Here is a 19,158-nt window from a genome sequence, read left to right as displayed (position 1 = left end):
TCTCTTTGGTGAGGTGAGCCTGCCTCTGGGTCAAGTCCATGGTTATGTAATGGGCAATCTCTTTGGTGAGGTGAGCCTGCCTCTGGGTCAAGTCCATGGTTATGTAATGGCTAATCTCTTTGGTGAGGTGAGCCTGCCTCAGTCAAGCCCATGGTTATGTAATGGCTAATCTCTTTGGTGAGGTGAGCCTGCCTCAGTCAAGCCCATGGTTATGTAATGGGTAATCTCTTTGGTGAGGTGAGCCTGCCTCAGTCAAGCCCATGGTTATGTAATGGCTAATCTCTTTGGTGAGGTGAGCCTGCCTCAGTCAAGCCCATGGTTATGTAATGGCTAATCTCTTTGGTGAGGTGAGCCTGCCTCAGTCAAGCCCATGGTTATGTAATGGGTAATCTCTTTGGTGAGGTGAGCCTGCCTCAGTCAAGCCCATGGTTATGTAATGGGTAATCTCTCTGGTGAGGTGAGCCTGCCTCTGTCAAGCCCATGGTTATGTAATGGGTCATCTCTTTGGTGAGGTGAGCCTGCCTCAGTCAAGCCCATGGTTATGTAATGGGTCATCTCTTTGGTGAGGTGAGCCTGCCTCAGTCAAGCCCATGGTTATGTAATGGGTCATCTCTTTGGTGAGGTGAGCCTGCCTCAGTCAAGCCCATGGTTATGTAATGGGTCATCTCTTTGGTGAGGTGAGCCTGCCTCAGTCAAGCCCATGGTTATGTAATGGGTCATCTCTTTGGTGAGGTGAGCCTGCCTCAGTCAAGCCCATGGTTATGTAATGGGTCATCTCTTTGGTGAGGTGAGCCTGCCTCAGTCAAGCCCATGGTTTTGTAATGGGTAATCTCTTTGGTGAGGTGAGCCTCAGTCAAGCCCATGGTTATGTAATGGCTAATCTCGACATCCAGAAGCAAATCTTCTGCAGGTCTGTCAGGAGACACTAGGTGATGGCTGACACTACACTGCTATCAAAATGAAGTATATAGCAACCCAAGTGCCTTTCCCCCATCAGACCTTTTCAATTTAAGCAACGTAATGATTATTGATGTGACAAATGAAATATCATGGATTGCCATGATCGATAATAATCATCATAATCTAGTAATAAATCAGGGAGGCCAGATGACATTGTTCCTATTATCTATATGTTGTAGTTAGTTACATTACTGTACAACATTCAGTTAAAACAGGCAACATTCTATGTTTGTTGTACTGTGCTATTTTTGGCATTCGTGATCTGCAGCAGATGAATGTACTTCAATATGTAGGGCAAAGGAGGATGCCTAGTCAGTTGCACAACTGAATGCATTCAACCTAAATGTGTCTTCCGCATTTAACCCAACCCCTCTGAATCAGAGAGGTGTGGCCTTAATTGACATCATCGGAACCCTGGGAGCAGTTGTGGTTGGGGGTTAACTGACTTGCTCAAGGGCAGAACAGCAGAATTGTCCACCTTTCTGGCTCAGGGATTCGAACCAGCAACCTTTCGGTTACTGGCCCAACGCTCTTAACCGCTAGGCTACCTGCTGAATGGTGTGTATCTCGGCTGAGCATGAGTAATGGAAATAATCAACACATCTTCAGTGTCAATAGCTTGTAGTTTTACTTACATCGTAAATTTGTCTGGCAGTGGTTAGAAGTATTGTGTTGGGAAGTCTGCCATGGTTTGACCTCCAAAGTGTTGTGCAGGTTGTTGTTATTGAAGAAGGAGCGTGTGACATTTAAAGTACACTTCTCTTGTGCCCTTTGGAGAAAGGATATATCGACAACAGGCTTGTGCTTTTGAGGGTGCTTTCAATTTGTCAGGTGGGAGTCTTGCTGGAGGATAACAAGTCAATGTATTACTCTCTCTCTTTCCATCTCTTTTTCTACACATATCACGGTCTGTATCCCCCTCTTGTCTTTACTTGCTCTCCATCTCTTAAAAAAAATATATATTTTATGTACTTTTACCCAATTGGTAGTTACAGTCTTGTCCCATCGCTGCAACTCCCCTATGGACTCGGGGGAGAGCTGTGCGTCATCCGAAACAGATCCCCGCCAAACCGTACTGCTTCTTGATACACTACCCGCTTAACCCGGAAGTCAGCCGCACCAATGTGTCGGAGGAAATACTGTCCAGCATGGAGACCGGCCCGTCACAAGGAGTCGCTAGAGCGCGGTGGTACAAGGAAAACCCGGCCGGCCAAACCCTCCCCTAATCCAGACGACCCTGGGCCAATTGTGCGCCGCATCATGGGTCTCCCGGTCACAGCCGGCTGTGACACAACCTAGGATCGAACCCGGATCTGTAGTGACGCCTCAAGCAACGCGCCACTCGGGAGGCTCTCCATCTCTTTTTCATCCGTCCTCTATTTCGTCCTAGTCATTTCTAACTCTCTCGCACGTTTTCTTTAAAGGTACTATTTTTATTCCCATGGGTTGTTATCTAGATACTGTATCTCTTAATGGCATTGTTAAAAACAGCGAGAGAGAGAGATGAAGAAATGGGAACACTTTCTGTCCTTGAGCAAAGTTCCATCCCTTCATTCAGTCTGTGATTTCCGTAAACAACAATAACGCTCCTTCACTCTCTGTTTCTTCGTCTGGTGAAAATGGCACACTTAGTCTCGGAACACTGTGCTGTCTTCAACACTGTGCTGTCTTCAACACTGTGCTGTCTTCAACACTGTGCTGTCTTCAACACTGTGCTGTCTTCAACACTGTGCTGTCTTCAACACTGTGCTGTCTTCAACACTGTGCTGTCTTCAACACTGTGCTGTCTTCAACACTGTGCTGTCTTCAACACTGTGCTGACTTCAACACTGTGCTGTCTTCAACACTGTGCTGTCTTCAACACTGTGCTGTCTTCAACACTGTGCTGTCTTCAACACTGTGCTGTCTTCAACACTGTGCTGTCTTCAACACTGTGCTGACTTCAACACTGTGCTGTCTTCAACACTGTGCTGTCTTCAACGCTGTGCTGTCTTCAAAGCTGTGCTGACTTCAATGCTGTGCTGTCTTTCTCTACACATGCGTTTCAGCCAATCAGTTGTGTTGTGAAAAGGTAGGTGTGGTATACAGAAGATAGCCCTATTTGGTAAAAGACCAAGTCTATAATATGGCAAGAACAGCTCAAATAAGCAAAGAGCAACGACAGTCCATCATTACTTTAAGACATGAAGGTCAGTCAATCCGTAAAATTTCAAGAACTTAGAATGTTTCTTCAAGTGCAATCGGAAAACCCATTAAGTGCTATGATAAAACTAGCTCTCATGAGGACCGCCACAGGAAACGAAGACCCAGAGTTACCTCTGCTGCAGAGGATAAGTTAATTAGAGTTACCAGCCTCAGAAATTGCAGCCCAAATAAATGCTTCACAGAGTTCAAGTAACAGACATCAACATTAACTGTTCTGACTGTGTGAATCACGCCTTCATGGTCGAATTGCTGCAAAGAAACCACTATTAAAGTACACCAATAAGAAGAAGAGACTTGTTTGGGCCAATGACAATGGACATTAGACTGGTGGAAATCTGTCCTTTGGCCTGAGGAGTCCAACTTTGAGATTTGTGGTTCCAACCGCCATTCAGGCGATGTTCGGAGGTCGACATTACCGGCCTTCTAGCCATCGCCGATCCACTTTTCATTTTCCATTTGTTTTGTCTTTGTTTTACACACCTGGTTTCAATTCCCCAATTATATGTTCATTATTTAACCCTTTGTTTTCCCCATGATTTTTGTGCGTGTTTGTTTTATGTATTTCGGTCCTATTGTGTGGGCTTAGTATTACCACATGTATTTGGTAATTTTGAGTTAAGTTACTTGTATTACTCATCTCTGCTGTCCTGTGCCTGACTCCTCTGCACAAGCAGACCTGTTACACATGGAGGAGAAGGTGTGATGGTGTGGGGGTGCATTGCTGATGACAAGGTCTGTGATTTATTTAGAATTCAAGGCACACTTAACCAGCACGGCTACCACTGCATTCTGCAGCGATACTCCATCCCATCTGATTTGCGCTTTGCGGGACTATCATTTGTTTTTCAACAAACAACACATCTCAGGCTGTGCAAGAGTTATTTGACCAGTAAGGAAAGTGATGGAGTGATGTATCAGATGACCTGGCCTCCACAATCCCCCGACCTCAACTGAATTGAGATGTTTTGAGATGAGTTGGACCGCAGAGTGAAGGAAAAGCACCCAACAAGTGCTCAGCATATGTGGGAACTCCTTCAAGACTGTTGGAAAAGCATTAGAAGTGAAGTGTACGAAGCTGTCATCAAGGCAAAGGGTGGCTACTTTGAAGAATCTCAAATCTAAAATATATTTTGATTTGTTTAACACGTTTTTGGGTTACTTCATGATTCCAAATGTGTTATTTCATAGTTTTGATGTCTTCACTATTATTCTACAATGTAGAAAATAGTAAAAGCTAAGAAAAACCCTTGAATAAGTAGGTCCAAACTTTTGACCGGTTGATAAGAGAATTATGTTCTCCAGGTACATCACCCAATTTAATTATATTACTCAGTCTGCAAACCAGAATTTGTAAGATCCTGGTCGAATGAAACAGACGGAGGTCCAGCTAAATAGTCAAAAAGGTTTATTCACAGGACGTTCTACCGTTGTCACGTTCTGACCTTTATTTCCTTTGTTTTGTCATTATTTAGTATGGTCAGGGCGTGAGTTGGGGTGGGCAGTCTATGTTTGTTTTTCTATGATTTGGGTATTTCTATGTTTCGGCCTAGTATGGTTCTCAATCAGAGGCAGGTGTCATTAGTTGTCTCTGATTGAGAATCATACTTAGGTAGCCTGGGTTTCACTGTGTGTTTGTGGGTGATTGTTCCTGTCTGTGTTTGTACCAGATAGGACTGTTTGGGGTTTTCACATTTCTTGTTTTTGTATTCAGTTGTTCATGTGTACATTTACGTATTAAAAGAACCATGGACACTTACCACGCCACATATTGGTCCTCTGATCCTTTTCGCCTCTCCTCTTCGGAAGAAGAGGAGGAAATCCCTTACAATCGTCAAGAATACAAAACAATTCATTTTATACTGACTTCTCACACCCACACATTCACACAGCAACACGCACACACACAAACAGACGCACACACATGTCCTGCTACCCAGCCGCCAGAGCTTTGTGACCTTGTTCTTGACACGTACTCCCTGTTCTCTCCCAATCTCCTGTCAGGTCGGCACCAAGTTCAGACAGTCTGTGTTTAAAATACCATAAAGACATATTGTTTTACCCTAATTCTGACTAGGACTACACATTTATTGATTATGATTTTATACATTCTAATCAATTCCATACAATTATATGTTTCAGGGCGGAATATTCTATCATTCAATTAACAGACAATTCTCACCTATCACCGGTACATTACAATATTAGACTATTGATTAAATATGCTCCTCATTCAACATAAGAACTGGTATCGAGGAGAAGAACAGAGTCCTACTGTACCATAACCAAAATCTTTCCTACGATACGTGCGCGAGTGCATTTTAAAGTATATTCCTTGGTCTCTTCCTATCATTTGGTCAGAGTCTTTATGGGCTGTGCTCTCGTCCAGGTCTCTTCCTGGTCAGAGTCTTTCTGGGCTGTGCTCTCGTCTAGGTCTCTTCCTGGTCAGAGTCTTGCTGGGCTGTGCTCTCGTCTAGGTCTCTTCTGGGTCAGAGTGTTTCTGGGCTGTGCTCTCGTCTAGGTCTCTTCTGGGTCAGAGTGTTTCTGGGCTGTGCTCTCGTCCAGGTCTGTTCCTGGTCAGAGTCTTTCTGGGCAGGTCTAGGTCTCTTCCTGGTCAGAGTCTTGCTGGGCTCTAGGTCTCTTCTGGGTCAGAGTGTTTCTGGGCTGTGCTCTCGTCTAGGTCTCTTCTGGGTCAGAGTGTTTCTGGGCTGTGCTCTCGTCCAGGTCTGTTCCTGGTCAGAGTCTTTCTGGGCTGTGCTCTCGTCTAGGTCTCTTCTGGGTCAGAGTCTTTCTGGGCTGTGCTCTCGTCTAGGTCTCTTCCTGGTCAGAGTCTTGCTGGGCTGTGCTCTCGTCCAGGTCTCTTCCTGGTCAGAGTGTTTCTGGGCTGTGCTCTCGTCTAGGTCTCTTCCGGGTCAGAGTGTTTCTGGGCTGTGCTCTCGTCCAGGTCTCCTCCTGCACTGCGTTATCAATCTCTATACCTGCTGTCCTCCACCTGGCTTCTCTTGTTCTCGCTCTCTCTTTCTCATTTTTACTTTCTCCCCCTTCTGTCTCTTTCTCTCTCTCTCTCTCTCTCTCTCTCTCTCTCTCTCTCTCTCTCTCTCTCTCTCTCTCTCTCTCTCTCTCTCTGTGTGTTCTTTCTCTCTGTCACTCCTCTCTCTCCTCTGTCGCTCTCTTCTCTCTCTGTCGCTCTCTACTCTCTCCCTCTGTGTTCTTTCTCTCTCTGTCACTCTCTCTCTCCTCTTTCTCTCTCTGTCACTCTTTTCTCTATCACTCTGTGTTTTTTCTCTAACTCCTCTCTTCATAATTGTTCTCTCATTTCCTTTCCCTCGCTCCCCACACTCTCTCCTCTCTCTCGGTTTTCCCTGGCTCCCTTCGCCTGTACATGGCCGATTTGCTTTATAAATAGCTTGGCCTAGATTACGGCAGCTGCAGTGGCGCCAGGGGGTGGCTGGGCATGGGCCGAGTGAGGTGGTGGGGCACTGGCAGCCTCCATCGCTGGGAAGGCGCAGGAATAGTGTGTGTGTGGAGGGGGGATGTATGTGTGTGTGTGACTATGTTTGTGTGTGCATATGTGTGTGAGTGTATTGTGTGTGTGTGTGTGTGTGTGTTTTGATGCTTCTACTGCCTGCATGCCTGCTGTGTACACATGCACGATACCCAGGGATCATACTGACTCCTATTCCCTCCCCCCTAGAGCCCTTGCCCCTTGCAGCTCGACAACCAAAACGACACATGACTGTTATGTCTCATGTCAGATGTGGAGAGGTTTGTTTTCTGGTGTGTGAGTCTCACGTGTGTATCCTGAATGTTTGACGGTGTTGTTGCGTGTCATTGTGGGTTAGTGGGTCTCCCCTCTGTATGTGTAGGCTCAAACCAGATCAAATCGATGGTCTACTACCCTGGTTTCATGTTCCCACACACAACCATGACTTTGGGATTGCAAATGTGCATTATGTTTTACATAAAGTAGATTTTTGTGATGGTACAGTCAATTTAGCAACAGTTCTTTAATATCTGTGTACTTCTGTGGTCTGAAGTAACATGTTATGAGTCAATCATCTAGTAATGTCCCTATTTTAGATTCCCTATCAATTTTTTTTATATATATTTTTTTTAACCTTTATTTAACTAGGCAAGTCAGTTAAGAACATGTTCTTATTTTCAACGACAGCCTAGGAACAGTGGGTTAACTGCCTTGTTCAGGGGCAGAACGACAGATTTTTACCTTGTCGGTTCGGAGATTCGATCTTCTAACCTTTCGTTACCAGTCCAACACTCTAACCACCAGGCTACCTGCCATCAATCAGGGATCTGGTGAGGGGGAAGGAAGTTTGAATATCCAGGACACCCAGAATATTCACATTCACAGATTTGCAAGGAGCATATACACCTCTGAAAGATCACATGATTAAAGGGGGGTAGATGATGGGTTTTTATTCCAATTAAAATTTAAGATGGGTTTTGAAAATGCTGACTAACTGAGAGAATTTGAAATGAGGAGGAAGAAAGCTCTAGAGGAGTGCACAGAAAAAGCCTCTTAGTCTATTCACACCCTAACAGAGACTCCCATTGCCTTAGGCCTGTCAGAACCAGATTGAGCCACCCTATAGTTACAGAGCATCATATCTGGCTCATGTGGTTGTCTGTCTGACTGTCTGTCTCTCTGGACAATGTACCCTGTGATGAATGACATGACACACAGACAGACAGAAATAGCCCGCTGCTTCGTCCAGCCTATTGCCTACTCATCGTGGCTTATTGTCTTAGCTAGTGAATGATGAAACCGAGAGCTTGTGCCAGAGTTGATGAGTGTGAGGTTATGCAATGCTGAAGCCTGTTGGAAGTTTGGACCAATCGGATAAGGCTGAACTAGTAAGGGAGATATGGCAACTGTGTTTACTGTAGATACTACACTACAGGCTGCTTCTGCAATGTCCACTACGTTATGCAGTAAATTAGCAGGCTATAGTGGACTTGTCTGGATTGTTTTTACTTATTGAAGTAACTCTGATATTTCAATAACAGGATAGTCCTACATGGAAAAGTATTTAAATGGAACAGACTCAAACTTACTAGCATAGAGTAAAACATTAGATGGTGCATTCCGTTTCTGAAGAAAGAAAGAAAGAAAGCTGCATTTATGAAACCAATAGTGAAATAGTGAAATTCTATTCCAGGATATTTTTTGTGGACTTCATAATAGGCAGTTCTGATTATTGTTACTGGGTTAGAAGTAGGCCTAGAATACATAATTTCAGAGCTATTGTCGCAGTTATGTTCATGGGCTAAATGAGAAGAAAAAATAAATAACAGAACTGAAGTGTAGCTCCACAAGCTGCAGTGCTCCGACAAACAGCATCGCAAATGAACAAACGAGGCTGATAATGACGTCAATGTTGTGCCCGAACGCGCGCTGGTTGGTGCACTCGCGAATGTTTCTGACCGCCGCTCTGTGTTGGAGCGGGGAGAGCGAGTTTTCTACTGCGGCATCACTCACTTCAAATAGCGCACCCAAACTGTGAGGATACCACCTCATCCGAAGCGAACCCATTATTGGAGTTACAATCACCTGCGAGGCTGCGACTGCGCTTTCTCTGAAGCAGACAAGGACCGAACGAAATAATTTATTTTATTTATCTTTTCTCTCAGCTACGAAAGGGAATGCCATCAATAAATATGAAACTGGAGATGGTGACCATCATCGCCTGCGAGGTAGACACAGAGGTGTTTACGTCCGACAAGCTGCAGGTAGGCCTATGACGTTACAGTTTCATAAAACCGCACGTTGAATATTTTAGAATTTTTGTCTGTTTGTGAAAAAACTTTTAATATTTCTTCATTTTTTGTCTGTTCATACTCAAAGACCCGTTGTTTCTGCATGTCCCAAAGTGCCTGTCTTGCTTACGTTCACCCTTGGTTTTTTTTTTATCAATGAAAACGCAGCTCATCAAAATGCACGCCCTGAATGCGCATGGATGCCCTCGGTGCCATTGATTGACGTGTGTGGGTTTGCTGAAGTGTGGACGAGAGGGGGAGATGGGGGGCAGACTTTTGTTTTTACTGTATGCGCTATAGACTACATCTCGCTGTCGCATCACTGATCCCTTTTAGTAGGCCTATGCAAGTTACATTCTTAAAAGCAGGGGCTTTATAGGAGGGGGGGTTGTTGAATTGAACATGTGGAAGAGCACAGAACAGAAGCGAGGAGCAGTTTACACGCAGTGTCAGAGTCTGACCTCCCTTTCAGCATTGCTGGTGTGCCAGATACATAAGAGCACATGCATCCAATACAACAGTCATGGAGGCAGATGGTACTGAGATGCCTAAATCCTTGACATTAGAAAGTGCCAGTGTTTACTTTAAATGCCACACAGATGGTGGTCAAAGCCATGGCTTTCCCACTGAACCCTTTCAGATTCCTTAGCCACGTGTTTCCTATCCACAGACTGTCATTGGGGATTGAGGCCATTTGCCATCCATTGTAGCCTGTTGTACAGCACAGAGCCCAGCACATGCCGTCCCAGAACAATAACTTATTAAGATTCCGTTATCCTACGTCTTTCCTTAGTACAGTTCATCAGTCTGAACAGAGATCCTATACTACGAGTCAAAGTACACGGTAATGCCGCCATGTTCTCAGAAAACATAAACATTGTGCACATGTCTGCACAACAGGGGTCGGAATGTAAAAAAAATTCTGAACAGAAGTATTTATTTTTTCCATTCAGTTCCACTGTTGCGACCAGCAACATAAAGTTCCAAACTGGTTGGAATCCCCCAAAAGTAATGGCTAATATCATTCCTTTCTTTCCCTTTTTAAACCTATGAAATATATATATATATATCCTATACCTGACTCTTATGCAGGTCATGTTCTTCACATTACCGTCTCTGGTAAAAATAAACACACTATATCAAATCAAACCTAAGTTTATTTGTCACATGCACAAGATACAGAAGGTGTAAATGCTACAGTGAAATGGTTTCTTGCATAAAAGCAATATCAAGAACCAGAAAGTGTCCAGCTGAAAATATTTCATAATTATTAGATGACGTATACAGTACCTGACACACTGGTCTAAATTGATGGGTCATGTGAAGGAAATGCTACAACCAATCCCAGATACGTCTACATGTACACGATGTTCATGAAATACAATAGATGGCTGTAATCACCCCCAGACACACCTGGCTCATTTGACGGGTCACATACAGTGCATTTGGAAAGTTTTCAGACCTCTTCAGACCTTTTTCCACATTTTGTTACATTGCAGCATTATTCTAAAATTGTGTCAATCAACACACAATAGCCCTTAATGACAAAGCAAAAACAGGTTTTTAGAACATTTTGCAAATTTATTAAAAACAAAAAACTTAAATATCACATTTCCATAAATATTCAGACCCTTTACTCAGTACTTTGTTGAAGCACCTTTGGCAGCGATTACAGCCTCGAGTCTTGGGGAGTTTCTCACATTCTTCTATGTAGATCCTCTCAAGCTCTGTCAGGTTGAATGGAGAGCGTTGCTGCACAGCTATTTTTCGGTCTCTCCAGAGATGTTAGATCGGGTTCAAGTCCAGGCTCTGGCTGGGCCACTCAAGGACATTTGGAGACATGTCAGAAGAGGACTGGCCACCCCTCAGAGCCTGTTTCCTCTAGGTTTCCTCCTAGGTTCCTGCCTTTGTAGGGAGTTTCTCCTAGCCACAGTGCTTCTATACCTGCATTGCTTGCTGTTTGGGGTTTAAGGCTGGGTTTCTGTACAGCACTTTGAGATATCGGCTGATGTAATAAGGGCTTTATAAATACATTTGATTGATTGATGTCCCGAAGCCACTCCTGCATTGTCTTGGCTGTGTAATTAGGGTCATTGTCCTGTTGGAAGGTGAACCTTCGATCCATTCTGAGGTCCTATGTGCTCTGGAACAGGTTTTCATCAAGGATCTCTCTGTACTTTGCTCTGTTCATCTTTCCTTCGATCTTGACTAGTCTCCTAGTCCCTGCCACTGAAAAACATCCCCACAGCATGATGCTGCCACCACCATGCTTCATCGTAGGGATGGTGCTAGGTTTCCTCCAGACGAGACGCTTGACATTCAGGCCAAAGAGTTCAATCTTGGTTTCATCAGACCAGAAAATCTTGTTTCTGATGGTCTAAGAATCTTTAGGTGCGTTTTGGCAAACTCTACGCGGGCTGTCATGCGCCTTTTACTGAGGAGTGGCTTCTTTCTGGCCACTCTAACATAAAGGCCTGGTGGAGTGCTGCAGATATGGATGTCCTTCTGGAAGGTTCTCCCCATCTCCACAGAGGAACTCTGGAGTTCTGTCAGAGTGACCATCGGGTACTTGGTCACCTCCCCGACCAAGGCTCTTCTCCCTCGATTGCAAAGTTTGGCTGGGCGGCCATCTCTAGGAAGAGTCTTGGTGATTCCAAACTTATTCAATTGAATTTACCACAGTTGGACTCCAAATGAAGTTATAGAAACATCTCAAGTATGATCAATGGAAACAGGATGCACCTGAGCTCGATTTCGAGTCTCATAGCAAAGGGTCTGAATAATAATGTAAATGAGGTATTTCTGTTTTACATTTTTTATACATTTGCTAAAGTGGGGTACTATGTGTAGATTGATAAAGATTTGTATTTATTTAATCGATTTTAGAATAAGGCTGTAATGTAAGAAAATGTGGAAAAAGAGAAGGGGTCTGAATCCTTTCTTAATGCACTGTTGTCATCTGGCAAAGTGGAGTCTTTTGTATCGCTCGCTAAACAATGAACCAGCATAATCCCAAATCATACCACTACCAATACAAACATTGTCATAGGTTTAGTATGAATGTGCAATTTCTGAGTGACAGAGTGAGGGCTTTGCATAGGCACGTTGTTGTGTGTGGTTTTTTTTCTTCTTTTTTTTCTGTTCCCTGGATCGGTTCCAACCACACACACACACGCGCGCGCGCGCGCAGAGAGAGAAAGAGTATAGACAAGCACCCAAAGGTATTTGACCTAAGGGGAAAGGTACGGTAAACAGAACAGACAGGCTCATACCACCTTGTCTTGATAAACAGCAGCTCATCTCCAAGTCCACGTTCTCCCCTCCAGCACCTGAGCTCTGCATATAACTCTTCACCACAGACTCCCAAAACCCTACTAGCACATCTTGCCTGAGGATGAGCGTAACATCATGCAACGCAGACGTCCCACTTCTTGGCAGACTAGCTTATGTTTATGCTTGCCTTGTTTGTTGTGCATGTTATGCAAGTGCACATTTTTTATGTCATCGGAAAAACCACAAGCCCTCATCCTACTACCCCGATCGGTCTAATCTGTACTGAGACTGATCTGAGTGCAGCCTTCAAAAACATCTGTGGGGACAGAGAGAGAAAGGGGAGCGAATGGGCTGACTTTGGGGGAGGATGGCAGATAGATCTGAACTAATCCTGGTTTCTGGCACGTCCTGGGGACAAGAGGACATTAGGTGAGGGGGGGGGGCGAGATTAGTGGGGAACGAATGGGGTTAGGGAAGGCTCTGATTGAGCTCATCTCTCCCAGGCAGCTTGCCGTTGGTTCATCTCATCTGTTCCCTGTGTGTCTCTATTTACTGTTCCAAGGCCGTCATTGAAAATAAGAATTTGTTCTTAACTGACTTGCCTAGTTAAATAAAGGTAAAATAAAAATTACCGTTTTTTTTCAATTGCTAACAAGCATCGGTCAATACTGAAGCCACTTTTCAAAACTCTTCACCCAGTCTGCATTACCAACAAAACACTTCACAGCCTGCATTACCAACAAAACACTTCACAGCCTGCATTACCAACAAAACACTTCACTACATTACTGCATTACCAACAAAACACTTCACACAGTCTGCATTACCAACAAAACACTTCACAGTCTGCATTACCAACAAAACACTTCACAGTCTGCATTACCAACAAAACACTTCACTACATTACTGCATTACCAACAAAACACTTCACACAGTCTGCATTATCAACAAAACACTTCACTACATTACTGCATTACCAACAAAACACTTCACAGTCTGCATTACCAACAAAACACTTCACTACATTACTGCATTACCAACAAAACACTTCACAGTCTGCATTACCAACAAAACACTTCAGTCTGAATTACCAACAAAACACTTAACACAGTCTGCATTACCAACAAAACACTTCACAGTCTGCATTACCAACAAAACACTTCACAGTCTGCATTACCAACAAAACACTTCTGTCTGAATTACCAACAAAACACTTCACACAGTCTGCATTACCAACAAAACACTTCACAGTCTGAATTACCAACAAAACACTTCACCCATTCTGCATTACCAACAAAACACTTCACACAGTCTGCATTACCAACAAAACACTTCACAGTCTGAATTACCAACAAAACACTTCACCCAGTCTGCATTACCAACAAAACACTTCACAGTCTGAATTACTAACAAAACACTTCACACAGTCTGCATTACCAACAAAACACTTCACTACATTACTGCATTACCAACAAAACACTTCACTACATTACTGCATTACCAACAAAACACTTCACAGTCTGAATTACCAACAAAACACTTCACTACATTACTGCATTACCAACAAAACACTTCACAGTCTGCATTACCAACAAAACACTTCACACAGTCTGAATTACCAACCTGCATCTTGGACAAACAGTAAATCTCACCTCTAAAACTCACTCAAACCACCAAAACATGTCATACATGTCTCAAAATGACCTCTTTTGACCAGAACATTGGCAACAATTCTCATTCAGAAAGCATGCATAACACACTGATCTAAAAACACTAACAATAGGGAGCATTACATAAATGATAAACGTTCTTCTTTGAGGTTTGAATGCTCTTTCACATAAATCAGTATTTCATTGTTGAAAAAGAATAACACCTTTTCACTTTATTGACTTGTACCAAAGTATATCTAAGAAGAATGAATCAGAAATGCAGCAATTTGCTTCAATAGCCTTGATACTATTCTATATCGTTGCATATAGTAATTAAAAAATAAATGTATTTGGTTGTTTTATATCACTTTACAGATAGTAATTTACATGTGAAAAATAAAAAGTTGAAACAAAAAACGAATTCTTAAAATTCCAGGGCTGCAATAATAATAAAATAAAACCATCAACATGTATAGTATAATCACTCACACTGTACAGTACTGTGAGGGTTCTAGTTCTCATCAACATGTATAGTATAATCACTCACACTGTACAGTACTGTGAGGGTTCTAGTTCTCATCAACATGTATAGTATAATCACTCGTACTGTACAGTACTGTGAGGGTTCTAGTTCTCATCAACATGTATAGTATAAACACTGTACAGTACTGTGAGGGTTCTAGTTCTCATCAACTAGTATAATCACTCATACTGTACAGTACCGTGAGGGTTCTAATTCTCATCAACAAAGTATAATCACTCATATTGTACAGTACTGTGAGGGTTCTAGTTCTCATCAACATGTATAGTATAATCACTCGTACTGTACAGTACTGTGAGGGTTCTAGTTCTCATCAACATGTATAGTATAATCACTCATATTGTACAGTACTGTGAGGGTTCTAGTTCTCCCTCTCTTTTGCATTTGGCCACAGTACTTTACATTATGCATAGCTGTGGATGTACCATGTTTGGTAACAAGACTAAAAACAGGACTCCTGGGTAGGCTTTTAGCTGTAAGTGTATACCTCAATGGTGAATACATACTCAGCTTTCTTTAGAAGTGGCATGTTGTTTCTGATTTGTCGGGGTGGATATATAATGATTAAATATTCTGCTGAGATTTTCTATATGTTTCAATCTGGTTACTGCAGAAATGCATGACTTTTGCCATCATTCTGTTTTGAATGTGTTAACAGTTTTGGAAACAGGGTGTTAGCATTTGAAAACGTGCTTCAAATATATAGTTTTGCAGGTGGTGGAGTATGAATGAGAAAAGAGTTCATGGATTTCGGAGAATGTGATCATTGAATGCATTTTGTGTGAAAACAATGAAAAATGATTCCCAGTTTGGTCCACATACACTTCTGTTTCCCTTGACTGTGTGAAGAGTTTTGACAATGGGACTTCAGTTTTGACCAATGCATGTTAGCAATTGAACAAAACTGTAATATACAGATGCCTGATCATCCCGCTCTGCTTTAGGCTGTGCATCTGGGTTAACTGAACTACTATAGGCTGTGATGGACCACGGAATGGATCACTGTGATTCACAGTCAATAACATTCATATTTCAGCATGGTGTTCTAAGCTATAACTGAGATATGAATGTTACCGAGCTAGCACAAAATGTTCCCTAAAAGTTCTCCTTTGGTTATTTTTGGTATATTTATTTCACCTTTATTTAACAAGGTAGGCTAGTTGAGAACAAGTTCTCATTTACAACTGCGACCTGGCCAAGATAAAGCAAAGCAGAGCAGTGCGACACAAACAACAACACAGAGTTACACATGGAATAAACAAGCGTACAGTCAATAACACAATAGAAAAAAATAAGTAATTACAATTTAGCAAATTAACACTGGAGTGATAGATGTGCAGATGATGATGTATATTGATGTATGATGATATTCTTGTGCAAAAGAGGAGAAAAGTAAATAAAAACAATATGGGGATGAGGTAGGTAGATTGGATGGGCTATTGACAGATGGGCTGTGTACAGCTGCAGAGATCGGTTAGCTGCTCAGATAGCTGATGTTTAAAGTTAGTGAGGGAGATATAAGTCTCCAGCTTCAGAGATTTTTGCAATTCGTTCCAATCATTGGCAGCAGAGAACTGGAAGGAACGGCTGCCAAAGGAGGTGTTAGCTTTGGGGATGACCAGTGAGATATACCTGCTGGAGCGTGTGCTACGGGTGGGTGTTGTTATCGTGACCAGTGAGCTGAGATAAGGCGAAGCTTTACCTAGCAAAGATGTATAGATGACCTGGAGCCTGTGGGTCTTTGAGAAACAACTTTCCCATTTACATTCTATGAACAAACATTTGTGAGCTTGTTGAGGTGGTAGGAATTGAGGGGAAATGTGCGATGCTATTGTTGGTTATAGTGATACAGTGTCTGCTTGTGAAGGATACTCTGTCCATCTTGTGGTGGTTCATGGCCAACCTGCAACTGATATGGGTACTGTTCTGATTCTGTCATATTGAGGAATTGCCACCAACAATATCATACTTGACCTCTGTCTCGCTCATGTGCAGGGTGTTACTATGCATTTCTCTACTAACACCCTGTATCGGCATTGGTAGAGGAACCTTAGTAACCCAAACCTTGCTGCCTGTTTGGATAGGATCAGACTTGGGCAGGAAAGTGAGATACCTGGTCAATTGCACAACTGAATGCATTCAATCAAAATGTGTTTTCCGCATTTAACCCAACCCCTCTGAATCAGAGCAGTGCGGGGCTGCCTTAATCAACGTCCACATCGTCGGGGCCCAGGGAGCAGTTGTTGTTGGGGGTTAACTGCCTTGCTCAAGGGCAGAACGGCAGCTTTTCCCACCTTGCCAGCTTGGGGATTCAAACCAGCAACCTTTTTGGTTACTCACCCAACGCTGTTAACCGCTAGGCTACCACCACCAACTACCATACTATGTTTTTTTCAGATAGCCTCTGGTTTTTGCCTCTCATATGAGTTATGTTATACTCACGGACATCATTCAAACAGTTTCAGAAACGTCAGAGTGTTTTCTATCCAAATCTATTAATGATATGCATATATTAGCAACTGGGCCTGAGTAGCAGGTAGTTTACTCTGGGCATCTTATTCATCCAAGCTACTCAATACTGCCCCCAGCCATAACAAGTCAAGTTGATTGCTGGCCTAGTCCTTAGCAGTTGCTATAGGACCGGAGATAGCTGATGCTAACAGGGTTAGTATAAGTGGATGGCTGGCAGTTGCAATAGGACCTGAGATAGCTGATGCTAACAGGGTTAGTTTATGTCGATTGCTGGCCTAGACCTTAGCAGTTGCTATAGTACCGGAGATAGCTGATGTGTTAATCTGTGTGGTGGTGTGTTATTACCTGGAGAATATAGAGCAGCATCAGCAGATTAACATGCGTAAGGAATGAAATAGATGAACAGGCTCTCTAATTGGTACACGTCAAACATCATACAGTATACACGCACATACATGCAAACACACATGCGCATGAACATACACATTACGCACACACACCACAGAGAAAAAATACACACATGCATATGACTATCACACACACACCAATACATTATGTTTTACTACTAAGATGTATAAATATATATATGTGTGTATATATATATATATATATATATAGATAGATATATAACTTCCCCTTAGTGTAAGGGACCAGGTATGTCGATAAATGCATTAGGTGCGTGAAGTTCACTGATGGATTGTAAACTGGGCACGTTTAAGCATTAGAGGACAACCAAACGTGAGGGCTGTTTAAGACATGACCTCTTCCTAAAACACTGGAACCCATTATTAGGAAACTACAGATAGGAGAGAAACAACATATTCTGTGAGCTACACACTAGATACTAGACATCCTATACACACACACACACACACACACACACACACACACACACACACACACACACACACACACTCACACTCACACTCACTCTCACTCTCTCTCTCAGTGACTCAGCAAGATGGAATAAGGTAGTTGTTGTTAATTCCGTCTCTGATAATGTTGTGTCAGCAAACCTCCATCCATCCAAACTAAATCCCAGGACTGTAGAACCCTACTTTCTTTCCATCAGCAGTTGAGGCCTGCTGGTCTGTTCCCAAGCCTACCATCATAACAATGGCAGTTGTCTGTGTCACCTCTGACTGTCGTCCTGGAAACTCAGCGTAGAGCTTTGAGGAGTCACACCTGTTTTGATGCCTGGCCAGCTCACTTCGACTCCTGTATGGTCTATGTTTTTGCTGAGATCTGTGTTTTGGTCTCTTGACTATTTATCAAGCATATACTAATGGTACAGTATAGGGCTGGGTGATATGACCAAAATATCATCTGATATTTTTCAAATTTCGGGCGGTATTTTTATGGTTTTTAATAATAAAAGTTATAAATGTGCTTTATGAGTAGTTCATGACTCTAGGGTTGCAACACATACATTATAAGTGATTTCAATGGGGCTTTCTCCTTTATGGTTGTTTTATATTGTTCAATTCAACTATAATGAATTCTTTATTTGGTGATGGGAATATATTTAATGTAGTTTTATTTAAAAATTATAACTTTATTAATGTTTCACTATTTTTCTGAAATTCACTGAGGAGAATGGTCCTCCACTTGATAATTTCTCCGCCTTAACAATAGGAGTTGTTGTCCCAAAGGCGAGAAGGCAGGCAACAAGCTTTGGTTCAACCTCTCACATCACATGTAGCTAGCTAACATATTCATTTTACCTTTACTTATCTAGGCATGTCAGTTAAGAAATTCTTATTTTCAATGACAGCCTAGGAACAGTGGGTTAACTGCCTTGTTCAGGGGCAGAATGACCGATTTGTACCTTGTCAGCTCGGGGATACTAGTCCACCGCACTAACAACTAGGCTACCTGCCACCCCATTCATGCTTCACCTATTGCTCTCTGATTTAGACAACACAGTTGCACAAACAAAATGCGTATCTAGGCCTACACCAGCATTGGTAACAGGCTGTATTAGATCGCTTGTTCTGACTCGTACATTTACCATGCTAGCTAGCCAGATAACTGTCAATTAGCATTAGCGGCTAACAAGATTTATTTTAGTCACAACTTGCTAAGAAAAGACAAACTAGGAGACAGTAGTTTGCAGACAGTGGGATACACAAACTATAAGTGTAATTATAGAACACTTGTGGAAAGCAGCATGTCACCAACATCGTACTGCATCTATCTGACTGTGCAGCATTGTGACCGGCAAGGAAGTGTTTGTGACTCTGTGGTCGAGCAACAGCTCTCTCTTTGAGTGACAGGGGGTAGGGC

General features: G+C 42.7%; 1 protein-coding gene across 8 annotated transcripts in view; it reads left to right on the top strand.

The window, feature by feature from the left end:
• LOC118362260 (calcipressin-3-like) overlaps positions 1-19,158 on the top strand; it is a 96,726-nt gene that overhangs the window by 30,333 nt on the left and 47,235 nt on the right. For 6 of the 8 annotated variants that reach the window (XR_008086044.1, XR_008086042.1, XR_008086041.1 and 3 more), the window contains exon 3: positions 8,812-8,910. The exons of 1 other annotated variant lie outside the window; for it this stretch is intronic. Coding sequence is in view for 2 of the 7 variants with exons in the window: in XM_035742460.2 (XP_035598353.1) it covers positions 8,812-8,910 (99 nt within the window). In the remaining 5 variants the exon portion in view is untranslated. Of the gene's footprint in view, positions 1-7,971; positions 8,035-8,811; positions 8,911-19,158 lie in introns of those variants that run through there. One more of the 8 variants, XM_052485839.1, reaches the window with a different exon arrangement.

Source organism: Oncorhynchus keta, chromosome 29 (assembly GCF_023373465.1).
Source record: "Oncorhynchus keta strain PuntledgeMale-10-30-2019 chromosome 29, Oket_V2, whole genome shotgun sequence".
Lineage (NCBI taxonomy): Eukaryota > Metazoa > Chordata > Actinopteri > Salmoniformes > Salmonidae > Oncorhynchus > Oncorhynchus keta.
The sequence above is the reverse complement of the archived record's forward strand: the minus strand, read 5'-3'. Positions and strand labels throughout refer to the sequence as shown.